The sequence below is a fragment of the Arvicola amphibius genome, chromosome 1 (assembly GCF_903992535.2).
Source record: "Arvicola amphibius chromosome 1, mArvAmp1.2, whole genome shotgun sequence".
In the NCBI taxonomy this organism is placed as follows: Eukaryota; Metazoa; Chordata; class Mammalia; order Rodentia; family Cricetidae; genus Arvicola; species Arvicola amphibius.
In genome coordinates this window covers 1,048,966-1,063,045 of record NC_052047.1, presented here as the reverse complement: position 1 = coordinate 1,063,045, position 14,080 = coordinate 1,048,966, and the positions used below count along the sequence as shown (strand labels likewise).

The 14,080-nt window shown below is 41.8% G+C and overlaps 1 protein-coding gene across 8 annotated transcripts in view; it reads right to left on the bottom strand.

Annotated features, from left to right (window-relative positions):
• Positions 1-14,080, bottom strand: part of Evi5 (ecotropic viral integration site 5) — a 164,136-nt gene that overhangs the window by 103,956 nt on the left and 46,100 nt on the right. For 3 of the 8 annotated variants that reach the window (XM_038339184.1, XM_038339171.1, XM_038339175.2), the window contains one exon: positions 5,145-5,374. In XM_038339184.1, the coding sequence (XP_038195112.1) occupies positions 5,145-5,293 (149 nt within the window). In that variant the 5' untranslated portion in view covers positions 5,294-5,374. Of the gene's footprint in view, positions 1-648; positions 710-830; positions 875-5,144; positions 5,375-11,632; positions 11,651-14,080 lie in introns of those variants that run through there. The other 5 variants (XM_038339168.1, XM_038339189.2, XM_038339178.1 and 2 more) reach the window with 4 other exon arrangements.

Genomic DNA, 14,080 nt, shown 5'->3' with positions numbered 1-14,080 from the left:
GATATATTCTTGCCATAGACATGAAAGTATCTGTTTTACTTGAAACCTTTTCATTTATTAATGAATTTTGCTGGATATTTTATAGAGAGTATCCTTAGGGAAACTGAGGTAATGCCGTTTTTTTAGTTCTTAAGTATTTAATGAACATTAGACCATGGAGACCAGACCATACAGAAATATAATGCAAGTCACTTACACAATTCTTAATGTTCCAGGCAGCAGCTACATCTTGAAAGTTCAAAAAGTGACTAATTTTTATAATATTTTATTTATTTAGATTTGTTTATTTTGAGATTGGTCCCACTTTATATTTATAGCCCAAGCTGACCTAGAACTTGTGGTGATCCTTCTGCCTTCAAAGTGCTAGGGTTACAAGCATGGTCCAGCACATAGAGCTATCTTATCCAATTTAAACAAAAGTCATTTCAAAAAAGAAAACATCATTTTAACACATTTCAAAACAAGCCTTCAAAATCTGTTATAGTTTACAGTTTACACCTAACAGCAAGTCTAAGTCAGACGAGGCACACCACAGTGCCCAGCAGCCGTGGGTCAGTGCTAAAGCACTAAGCAGCGTAGCTCTAATGTGGACATTTGAACTGGGGTAACAAAGACTCATGGTAATTATATTTAAAATCACAACTATACCTAGTATAAAAATGGTTATCACTGTAGTCTCTCCCCTTGAAGGATGTGCTGGACAGGAAAACTGAAGGAAGTAAAAGGAGAAATAAGATGCTAAAACAGAATTTTAAACCAAACAGGGAGTTCAAACTTTAAAACAGTACTATCTCCCCTGAACTAAATGCACCATCACACTTGAGACTCACCTCCTCAAATTCATCTCTGCCAAGGCCTTTGTGTTCTTAATAGGAAAAACACTTTTTAACACAAACCAAAAAAAAGCTGACCTATTTTAACTTAAGTCTATCAATTATTAACTTTCTTCAAACAAATCTTTGATATTGGACTGAACCATTTCTTCACATTTTTCTGAGGTTGCCACGTACATTTACTTTTTAAAAGAAATAGTTGCAATAAAACCATGTAAAGGAAAATAATTTTCTATTCTCATGTTTCTTACATTTTAATTTTCTAAAACATTGCCCCCATTTTTGTGTCTCTTAAATCAGACAGTTAAAGACACAATTAGAGTAGAATCTCCACGTGGGAAACAGTGTCTACTGTGGTATCACAGGCAGCAACTGTGTCGATTATTTTTACTGTAGACTTGTAAAACACACAACTTACTCACCAACTCCTGCAGAGGTCAGAGAAATAATAGGGTGGCCAGCAAAACAGGGGGAGGAATGTTAGGTCTTTAGGTATGACACTTCATTTGGGTTGTTGTTGTTGGTATTAATAAAATTAAATATATCTTCCCTCTGGGCCTTTTGAAAAGTCAAAGTCACTCACAGTGACACATCTCCTAATCTTTTCCAAGACAGTCCCACCAATTAGGGACCAGCACTGAAATACATGCTCTTGTAGGGCATTCTCAACTACCACAGGAGACTATATCTAATTTCCAAACCTATTACAAAACTATAATAAATAAGGCAATTCAGTACAACCTTAAGACCAAACAATAATGGATGAACAGAACAAAATGGAGTGCAGACACAGACCCAACATCTGAGTAGTCATGGAAGAGTAGCTGATCAGGCAAAGAAAGAGCTGGGTGTGGCCCACGCCTTTAACCCCGGCACTGGGGAGGCAGAGGATCTCTGGCACTTGGAGGCCAACTTGGCCCACATAGGGAGTTTCTGGACAGCCAGAGCTACACAACAGAGGGGCCCTGTCTCAAAGAAATAAAACAAAAATAAAAGAGAGTTATTTTAACCAATGCTACAGAACAACCAAACATGCACACAGCTATCTGAACCTCCAGTTCCAGGAGATCCAAAGCCCTCTCTGGCCTCAATGAACATCAGGCATGTATGTGGTATATATACATACATACATACATACATACATACATACATACACACACACATACATGTAGGCAAAACATTCATACACATCAAATAAAATAAATTTAAAAAAAAAATTTCTCAAAATCTGGTCTTGTACCACATACAAGTAAATTCAGTATCACCTGAACCCAAGAGTTTGAGGGGAACCACAAATATCATGAGGAGTCATCTCTCTTAACAACAACAACAAAGTAAAACTAGAAGAAAATACAGAAGACAGTTTACATGAACTTGGGTTACCAAATGCACAATCCACAGAAGTACAACTATAAGCTAGTCCTTCATCAAAATTTAAAACTAGGTGATGAGAAGGCAGTCGGTCAGGAAAGCCTTTGCGATGCACACATGAGGATCTGAGTCTGCATCCATCTATTACCAGGTCAAAGCTTGGCATGGGGCCGATGCCTGCAACCCCAGTGGAGGGTGGGAAAGGGAGGGCACTGACAGGCAGATCCCTGAACTTCCTAGCCAGATAATCGATAAACTTGAGGTTCAGTAGACTGTGACCCAAAAAAATAAAAGTGGAAATTACCAGAGAAGTCAACATCAGTCTCTGGCCTCCACCTCCAAACACGCAACCCCATAAATGTGTACCCACAACATACACACATCACAAATACACAAACTTAACTTCTGTTCTTCAAAAGATATTTTTAAACATTTTTAAAATTATTTTTATTTGGGCTGGAGAAACAGCTCGGAGGTTAAGAGTACTGGTTACTCTTCTAGAGGTCCTGAGTTCAACTCCCAGCAACCACATGGTAGCTCATAGCCATTCATAATGAGATGTGGTGCCCTCTTCTGGCCTGCAGACATACATGCAGGCAGAACACTGTATACATAATAATAAATCAATCTTTAAAAAAATTATTTTCATTTTATGTGCATTGGTGTTTTGCCTGCATGTGTATCTGTGTGAGGGTGTCAGGAAGTCCTGGAACAGGAGTTACAGACAGGTATGAGCTGCCATGTGGGTGCTGGGAGTTGAACCCAGATCCTCTGGAAGAGCAGTAAGTGTTCTTAACCACTGAGCCATCTCTCCAGCTCCAAAAGATATTTTAAGAGAATGATAAGCCACCAATAGGAAAGTAAGATTTGAGAATCAACCTCTTGAGAAAGGATTTGCAACTTAAAGAACTCTGAAAACAGGAGTTTGAGGATGCCTCAGGAGTTAAGAGCACTGACTGATCTTAACCATCTCTAACTCAAGTTCCTGGGGACCCAGTGCCCTCTTCTGGCCTCCATGGACACCAGGCACGTATATGGTGCACATACATACATGAATGAAGACAAAGCACCTATACACACAAGATAAAAATAAACTTTAAAAAATTTAACTCTCGAGATATAATAAAGCAAACAACAAAAATCTGTAAAATCAAAGGTAAGGGGCTAGAGAGTTGGCTCAGTGGTTATAAGCAGTGTTTGTTTTTCCAGAGGATCCAAGTTCAATTCCTAGCACCCACATGGCAGCTCACAACCATTTCCAGTTGCAAGAGATACAAAACCCTGGTCTGGTTTCCTCTCCTGGCCTCCTCAGCCAACAGGCAGGTGTTTCCCAGACACACACCCAGGTGAAACACCCCAACACAGAGAACAAACAATAATAACAGAAATCAAAGGTAAGGTGACACCTGCCTTTACTTCTAACACTGGTGAGGCAGAGGCAGGCAGATCTCTCATTTCAAGCCCAGCCTGGTCTACATAGTAAGTTCCAGGTCATCCCAGGCTACCTAGTGAGACCCTGTCTCCAAAAATCAAACACAAAAGATATATGCAGACAAAAAAATAAACAAGTAATAAGATTACACTAACATTAGTAGGAAAATACAAATTAATTTGCATGCACTATTGGAACCGGAGAGAGGGCTCAAAAGCTAAAAGCACTGGCTGCTCTTCAGGTTAAGTTCCTAGCACCCACTTGACAACTTACAACCTCTGTAACTCCAGTTCCAGGCAATCCGACACCTTTCCTGACTTCTGAAGGTACATGATGATCAGACATACATGCCAGCAAAATTCATACACATAAAAGTAAATGAATCTTTTTTTAAAAATGCACTATTGCTAGACATGGTGGCAGGTACCTATAATCTCTGAACCTGGGAGATGGAGGTGTCCTCAGATACATAGAGAGTTTGAAAATTTTTAAGTGAAATTAATAAAATAAAACCATACACTATCAATGCCTATTAAAATGGCTAAAATTCAAAGCCACGATCATTGTCTGGGCATGTAGTTCAGCCTGCAGAGTGCTTGCCTTGCATGCATGAAGCCCTTGGTTCAGTCTCCTGCACCACATAAACTGTGGTAGCACACACCTGTAGCACAGCACTCAGGAGATAAAGGCAGGAGATCAGAAGCTCGAGATCCTCCTTATCCTGGGCTCCATGAGACCCCGTCTCAGGAAAAATGTCTGATCACACCTGAAATGACTAAGGCACAGCCATCTTGTCCTGACTCCATTTTGTCTGCTCAGACAGTGCTCAGCCCTCTACTCACAACAGTGACATCTGTCCTGGCAACACATTTGTGATTTCTGTGACCCTGACCATTACTCAGCTCTACTGACAAAAATAAGGTTTATATGAAAATGAACTAAAATAACTGAAGAATGTATGTCAAGAGTAATTGTCAGTCAGGCGGAGGTGGCGCACACCTTTAATCCCAGCACTCGGGAGGCAGAGGCAGGTGGATCTCTGTGAGTTTGAGGCCAGCCTGGTCTACAAAGTTGAGTTCCAGGACAGCTAGAGCTGTTAAACAGAGAGACCCTGTCTTGAAAAACAAAAACAAAAACAAAAAAAAGTAGGGATGGGAGCATAGGCCAATGGGGAGTGTCTAATATATCAAGGTCTGGGGACTCAATCCCCAGCCCTTAAAAATAAATAAAACAAAAATGATAGTTTTGCCTTAATAATTCATAAAATTCAAGAAGGATTTAGAGTCTGCTATACTAAGAAACTGAATCTCAAGTGCTATTAGTTGAAGGTAAATCTTAGTCTTAGACTAACCTCCCAAAGAAATTCCTGAATGTCTGTTTAGTAATTCTGGAAAACAAGGGGTCAGAAACTAAGAAACAAATATTCTCAGTAGGAAAGAATATTTAAAATTGACTGTAGTTTGGTTTCTATGGTAACCAAGAAGAGAGATGTCCAGGATCTCACTCACCGATTTTGTTCCTCCAGCTTAGCCAGGAGTTCTAAGTCGTCTGGACTCAACTTTGATGGGGAGGCTGGCGAAAGCGCTGGTGTTGACAGAGTGGTGGCTGAGGGTGTCGTGGGGAACGACGCAGATGGACTGGCCACCTGACTGGCCATCTGACTGACTGTGTGCGAGACTGTGTTCTTCACCCATGAGAGAGTAGAGCTCAGCTTTTCCGCCACCTTGTCTGTCGCCACCTGAGGACAGAAAGCACATTTTAGTTGTCTTGCAATCAATGTGGGATGGCCCTCTGTATGCTGTGAATATGGTTTGTAATCACTGGTTAATAAAGAAGCTGATGTAGCCAACAGCCAGAAAGAAGGCGAAGTCTAGGAGACACCAGCCGTCGCTAGGGAAGCTGGCTGTGAGGTGACAGTCACGAGACGGATTGAGTTGTAAGAACTAGTTAATAATAAGACTAAGCTAACAGACCAAACAGCTTGTAATTAATATTACGCCTCTGAGTGGTTATTTTAAAAGCGGCTGCGGGAAAGGGCAGGACGAGAAACCTCCAGATACATACAATCATTTCCACAAACTTGGTGACCCGCTAAATTTTACTCAAAACTCACTGAGGTGATGGGGGTTAAGCCTGTCTTTGCTACCATTATTCTAACATCCAGACTTTGCAACTTTCTTCATCTTTTTTAAGATCTACTCATTTCTATGTTATGTGTTTGCCTGCATATATGTATATACACCACATGCATGCCTGTTGCCCTCAGAAGCCAGAAAAGGGTGTCAGGTCCCCTGGAACTGGAGTTAAACATGGCTGTGAGCTGCCATGCCAGAACTAGGAACCAAACTCATGTTCTTTACAAGAGCAGCAACTGCTCTGTGGACCAGGCTGGCCTCGAACTCAGAGAGATCCGCCTGCTTCTGCCTCCCGAGTGCTGGGATTAAAGGCGTGCGCCACCACCGCCCGGCACAAACAATGTTCTTATGAAGAGCTTCTGAGCTGGCAGAATGGCTCAGCTGTCAATGTACTTGCCAAGAAAGCCGAGCACCTGCATTTGATCTTCAGAACTCACATAGAAAGTAGAAGCTGAGGACAAACTAACTCCACAGCTGTTCTCCGTCCTCCACACTATGGCACACATGGCCATGAGTGTAAGCACATACACAGACACAAACAATAATTTTTTAAAGTCTTAGCTGTGACATATGTAGCCATAAAGATTACAAGCCATGCAGTACTTGTATGATCTTCAAGATCTCAACTCTTATGTGACAGGGGAAAAAAAGGTTAAACCACTATAAACCATCTTCTGAATAACTTAATGCCAGCCACCCTTAAGTTTATGTACAGTAATTCATTCACAGACACTAAGACACAACGCATGCACAAACATATGCTCCAACTTCTGACAGTAAACAGTGCTCTCATGGATTGTCCAAAGCTATAAAATGGTGCTCTCTCCCCACATCCTAGACTTCTACCTAGGATGATAACTCTAAGCAGGGAAAGGATAATATGAAAAAATAATTCTAAGACATATTAAGTCATTCAACATAGCAGTGAAGCATCTAATACAAGAAAGATTCAGCTTCAAGAACTGAGGGGGCAAGGATTTTACCCCAAGCTACCTCTAGAATTTCTTTCCTTCTGGAATAGTATTACAAAAGAGGCCATATCGCATGGTTACTGAGGAGAACGCTCACAAGAATAAGAAGAAGGATGGACCCATAAGAAAGAAGCAGATTATTTATTCAGTTTGTGTCCTTCCAGATATCTCACCCTGATGGAGGAGAGTTATCTGTCTATGTTTCTTTCATTGGTTAATTAATAAAGAAAACTGCCTTGGCCCTTTAAGAACAGAAAATTAGGTAGGTGGAGTAGACAGAACAGAATTGTGGGAACAAGGAAGTAGAGTTAGGGAGAGACGCTTCAGGAATTCGCCATAGTGAGTCTCCATGCTGCTCCTCTCCGAGATGGACGCAGGTTAAGATCTCTCCTGGTAAGCCACACCTCGTGGTGCTACCCAGATTACTAAATATGGGTTAAAGGAAGATGTGAGAATTAACCAATAAGAGGCTGAAACTATGGGCCAGGCAGTGTTTTAAAAGAATACAGTTTCCGTGTAATTATTTTGGGTAAAGCTAGCCGGCGGCGGGTGGCGGGACGCAGCCCCGCCGCTTCTCACTACAGATTGGCGCTCCAACGTGGTGACTAAATCCACTTAAAAACCTTGCCCGCTTGGGATCGGAAAGAAAGTTCTCTGAGACCATGCCAATGGCTCACTGCTCCCTTCCTGCACCTGGGCAGATGGCGGAATCAGGCTTAGGCGAGCGGGACAGCATTTGCGGATTCCTGCCGCCATAGAGAGAGAGGTGTTTTCAGACTGCTCTGCGCGTCAGATTCGACTGTGACTTGGATTAAAAGAGTTTCTGTGCTGCACGCTCAGTATCAAAATTAAACTGCTGAGTGCAGCTCCAATGTGGACTGCTGTGTACCTGTACCTGTGTGCAGCTCAGGGACACCAAATGACTGAGGCAGTAGCAGCTCTGGCTCTGCTCCGCGATGCTGAATTGTGCTGAGCTCAGACCGGTCTATCGCAATTACCATAATAACAGCGCAGTTAAGGTTTAGACTTGGCTGTAAACAGGCAGTACCGTATTATTTTAAGAAGTGGTTAACCTTTTAAGAAATGCTCCTGGATAGTAAAAAATTACAGATTCACAATAGAAAAGATTCAGACATAAAAGACTTTTAAATGAGTCACAGTGTTGGATGAATGTATGTAGGCTTGAGAGAGAGAGAAGAAGAAAATATAAAAAATAAAGTTAATGCCTAAAAAAAAAGGCTAAAGTCTTTAAAGAGACAGAATAAAGTAAAGTGATAGAATGAAAATAAGCCGCATAAAAATGGAAAATTCACAGAGAGTCTGGATTATGTATTTTGTTGTGTTTTCTTTGATTTTTTTGACTGTAAAGGAGCTAAGTACAGAGAGACATTTCATTATATGGGCTGCCAGGCTAGACCAGAATGGACATCTTAACGGTATGACTTCAGGATTTGGATCTAAGAACATGATGCTTTGGAAAAGAGTTTCTTCTTTTGTTTTCACAGAGGACGAGACTCTGTGGATTGCTTCTATCCCAATATGGTATGATAGACCACGCCCTCCTGAAAGGTTGCTGTGAACATCTTCAAAAAATTACTTCACTCAACTGCCAACTGAGAGGAACCTAGCACACAGGTTACACCATGAAAGACCTAAATAACAGCGCCCCCATTCAGCAGGAAGCAGTTTGGAGAGAAAAACTGCGCCCATTTTCCCAAATATTGTTTATAAATGTTCTTTTACATTTAAAGGGGGAGATGATATAGATATGAATTTGCATTGGTATAGATTTTAAGGTCAATTTTGTTATATGTATATGTATTTCTGATCTTGATTAAGCTATTGTGATTGTAGTTCATTTTAAAAATTGTAATGTATAATTAGGAAATATAGGTTGTTAATGGATAATCATTGATAATAGTTAAGCTTATAGTCATGTTATTAGATTTTCTAGATATGTAGAGACATATTTCAGTTAGATAGACATTCTTCATATCTTTCAAAGACTGCAGAATATGGCATTTAATGTTTTAATAACTTAGGGTTTTTCATGACAATGAGACACGTCTGCTCCTGGCAGCACCAATCTACTTCGAGAGGAAGATGGGCATCGAAGAGGCTACTTATGGAGTTTGTTAGCCATTTGGGCAAGAAAATGCTCTTGCCTGGACTGTTGCATAAACTGGACACAAGGAACCCACAGAAAGAGGACTGCTGAACTTGCCTAAAGGTGAGATGGTCTTTCGGGGTTCCTGATTCATGAAAGAGTCTGCGAGACGTTCTGCAGGACACAGCAGAAAGTGACTGAACTGTCTTTGGAATTTCCTGCTTCATGAAAAAGTCTGCTGGACACTATGGGCCTGAAGGCTGAAGATGGATGCCTCAACGGTACAGAGGAACTTTGGGTGACTGTCCAGGCAGCGAGTTGTCTCTGTCATTTCTAGAGTTTTATAAGTTACTTATTTCTTATTTACTTAGGTAGCATTATATCCTTCTGGAGTCTTTGATGGAGTTGAAGAATAAATAGATAGTTATAGCTTTCCTTAGTTATGATAAAAGATAAAATAGATTTAAATATTGTAACTGTAATACTTGCTTGATAACTGTTTTGTTATATGTAATTTTGCTATGTTAAAGTTGAAGCCTTTCTTTTTTGTTTAAACAGAAAAAGGGGAAATGATGGAGGAGAGTTATCTGTCTATGTTTCTTTCATTGGTTAATTAATAAAGAAAACTGCCTTGGCCCTTTAAGAACAGAAAATTAGGTAGGTGGAGTAGACAGAACAGAATTGTGGGAACAAGGAAGTAGAGTTAGGGAGAGACGCTTCAGGAATTCGCCATAGTGAGTCTCCATGCTGCTCCTCTCCGAGATGGACGCAGGTTAAGATCTCTCCTGGTAAGCCACACCTCGTGGTGCTACCCAGATTACTAAATATGGGTTAAAGGAAGATGTGAGAATTAACCAATAAGAGGCTGAAACTATGGGCCAGGCAGTGTTTTAAAAGAATACAGTTTCCGTGTAATTATTTTGGGTAAAGCTAGCCGGCGGCGGGTGGCGGGACGCAGCCCCGCCGCTTCCCACTACATCACCCAAGCTCCAAACAATTGCTGCCAACTCACAGATCAGCACAGTTCACTACAGGAATCAAAGAATACTAGAGCCACCTGGGCATTGGTGGCACACACCCTTAATCCCAGCACTTGGAAGGCAGAGGCAGACGGATCTCTGAGTTCGAGGTCAGCTTGGTCTGCATAGTGAGATCCAAAACAGACAGGATCTCAGAGAAACCATCTTGGGGAAAAAAAAGAAAAGAAAAAAAAAACTAAAGCCAAGTAGAAATTCAACTAAGCAACAAGAAAGTGATGTTACTCTAGTGACCCTTCCTATAAAGAAAAACTTACAAATTACTACAAACTGTGAGATGTGCATTCCAAAGGCAATAATAATATTTAAAGCCAGAAAACTTAGCATATGGTCAGAGATGACAAAACTATAGGTTACGTCATCACTCTTGATTGCCCACCAGAACTAACCTGTAAGAACCTACTGCTGAAGACGCCACAGACAGACAGACAGACGGGCAGCAGGACGGAGAAATGAGCTGGGAATGAGCTGGCAGCGTCTCCCTGTGGCTCACCTGCAGAGTGTTGGAAGGTGTTGTGTATGCTACTGTGAGGTGGAGACAATGTCACCAATAGTTTCACCCAGTGGTGGACCTGTCTGCTACAATACCAACCTGCCAAGGACAGTCTGCCCACTGGAGCAGCCATGAATGGCCGCTATGAGGACAGCTAACCACTCTCTAATTAGTGCTCCACAGGGAAGAGCTCACGCCTAGCACTGTAAATCTGGTCACCAGCCCATGGCTGGAAAGGCCCTAGCAAAGAACCTACTGTTGTTATCTTGCTAAATGGACACAGTATGAACTGCCTTCTAAGTAGGAGTGTTTACACCACAGGGAGTGCTGACCTGTGGGACAGAACCTCACATCAGTCAAAGTGCTGGGAATACTGAAGTGTGCTGTGCCTGACCCTAAACTGCACATCTACACAAGCCCCTCTGAAGTTCAGGGGACATACGGAAGGTGTAAGAGGCAGGAGGGGAGTTGAGAAGAACGATGTTTTCTGGGGTTAATGAGAGAGCTTGGCAGGTCAAGTCGCTAGTTACCAATTCTAACAACCTGAGCTCAAGGTCTAAAATCCATACAAGGCCAAGTGTCAAGTGTGTACCCAAATATACAAAAACACATTTAAGAAAAAAACCCTAGTGTGAAAAAGTGTCATCTAGACATGACGGTCATTGTCCTCATGAACTCATGGCAGCTGTGATCACTACAAAGGCCAAGGCCTGTCCACGACTGGAGCCATCACTAGTTTATCATGGGGGGGGGGGGGGGGCGCTCGAGAAGCTGATCCACCACTCAGGGTTCAGCTAATGGTGGAAGGATGAAGAAGGATCGCTTTCATTTGTATAGCCTGATAAGTTGTCCATGTTCCAAAAAAAATAACCTAACACTCATGCAGGCAACAATATTTAAACTCTCAATTATTATTAAATTATTAAATAATAAGTTAAATATTAAACTAACCTCTCTCTCCCACTCACACGCAAGATGAAAAAGTGTGGGGAGGGGACTTGTTGGAAGGAGAGCTTAAGCAGGGGAGGTAAGAAAGAAGGATACAAAGAAAATTCATCATACACATGTATGAGATTGCCATAAACATACCATTTCCTAATGCCAACCGTTAACTTAGAATATACTCAGTGAATTCCAAGCAGTCATCTTTATATTCCTGTTAGAGAAAAGTCCCTCACGGAAGTGAATTATTGCAAAGGCAAAAGCAATCTACTATTTGCTCTAATTTATTAAAATGAATGACTTTACCATACCTCTTCTGTATACTGTAGCAACAGGCCTCCATTTAGAGAGTTTGGAACAACCAAAGACATAATTCTGACATCCACTCAACCTTAAAGAAATGAGATTTGGCCTCAGTACTAAATAACGCATTAATACGGTTTACTAATTTCATGATTTCACACATTCCATGTGATTTAATTATCTTTCATATTGACCGTGCCCTAATCTCCCTTTAGCTCTAATTGTCCAAATTCCCAACTGGGAACCTCTTTTCTTAAGCCTCCCTAGATCATGAACCTCACAATGCAAACATGTTGCAAAGTTCTTGTCCATATCACAGACATGCTACATATTTATTCTGAAAAGTGAACACTCAAAAATGTTAAAAATTTCATCAAAAAGGACAATTATACATTAAAGAGATACGTAGTACGATTTAATCTTTATAAAACTTCCAGAATGGGCAGATCCAGAGACCTTGATGGCTTACTGCTCTGTGTCACCTCCCACCCCCTGGCCTCCCAAGGCACCAGTGCTGTCAGCGGGGATGAGGGCCAGAAAGGATGCGGGTTTATAATCTTTACACACCATGGATTCACTGACTCCCACCACACAACAGGCCAGGAAGGGTGTGGGTTTAGTCTTTACACACCATGGACCCACTGACTCCCACCACACAACAGCCCAGTGTTCTGGTCTAGGGATCTGAACTTCCGCACTGAGATCTACAAACTGTACTGTCAAGTCTGCCACCAACAGAAACTAGCTCTATCAACTCTGGAAGAACTAATTCAACACATCTAACACCTAGCCCATCTTAAAGGCTTTCAAGGGACCTTAACCTCACACCCTCTTTCAAGTCCAATAAGGATATCAACAATTACAGTGCCAGCAACAAAAAGAGGAAGCCAGCCAGAACAGACAAGAGACCAACAGGCTCTAGACGACCCAGCACAGCTATCACATGGAGTAACAGTCAAGGATTGCAAACCTGCGACTGCCTCGTTTGTCCTAATACTACTATCAGGGTGGCAGACAGCTAAGTCCCAAGAAGTTAGGAGAGACCTGAATGTTTGTCCCAGTCAACATGACCTCTGAAAACAACATACAAGCAATTCTGACTCTATAGATGTGACTGTCAGCTGTGCAGACACTGCAGTGGCCATTGAGACGTATAACCAAAGTCAGGCATTGTCACACATCCCTTTAATCCCTGTACTCGAGAGGCAGAGGCAGGTAAGATCTCTGAGTTCCAGGCCAGCCTGGTGTGAAACAAAACAAAAGTCATACAACCAAAAGAAAAGGGTCCACACGTTGAAGAACTTCCAGCAGGCTCTCAATGTGATCCACCTGGTTGCTGGTTGCTGGTTGCTGGTTGCTGGGGAGATGACCAGGGAGGCCAACATGGAGTTACCCTAACAAGGCCAGTGTGGCTGCCTTTGAGGGGCAGGTTGCACAAGCCGGATGCTCTGCATCCAAAGAGGCATGGTGGGTATGGCACTGCCCACTGCTCAAGACCTGGCCCTGTAGGTATCACCTGACAGCTGTTCCTGGTCTGCTTACCCAGAGGTCAAAGTGCTTACCTCACAAACCTGACGACCTGAGTTCAAGCCCAGGAGTCCAACCTCAGCTACAGGAAACTGTCTTAAAAAAATAAACAAAACTCTACAATGCTTTTGGTCTTGACATTTACATCTTCGAATCAACTTTATAGTGTCTCTCACCCTTTTCTGCCACTGCTTTAGGCTACACTGCGGCCTTTTCTCATTCTCGGAACTACAAGTACGGCCCAGTGACATTATACTCTTCTTTCTGACACACACGTTCAATTCTTCATGCTCACCTCTTTGTCTGCTTTCACTGCTTTTAACTTTCCTTCAAAACACTTTTAGTTTCTCTTGTAATTTCTTTATCCAATATTATTTTAGAAAAATACTGTTTAATCTCCAGAAATTTTTATATTTTCCAACTATTTTTCTAACTTTACAACACAGGTTATACAATGATAGAGCTACCGGTTTCTAACTTAATTCTACTATGGCCTGTAAGCACAAGTAAAAGACCCTGTCACATCCCAGAATGTGGTCTGAATGGGTTTGTCCTCAACCTTAGTAGATGTGTTTTCTTTACTCAGTCACCCATTGCTGGTACTGCTCAGTGACAGCCACACTGAAACGTGCTGGAGTCTACAGTTCCAACAGTGGATCCACTCAAGGTCCAGGCTCTGCTTGTTGTTGGCTTTGTATTGAGACGGGATCACATGTAGTCTGGGCTGGCCTCTAACTCACTGCTTTGCTTTGCCTCGCTAACTGTAATGTCTTTTTGAAGAAATGGCTGTACTCTGTTAGGTAAGGACTATCTTTATTCCTGGTAACTCCCTCTCAAGCCTTCTTTGTCTGAAATCAATATAGCTACTTCAAATTTCTTTTGATTACTTAACAAAGTCCAAAAGGCAAACAAAGAATTATGTAAGGTAT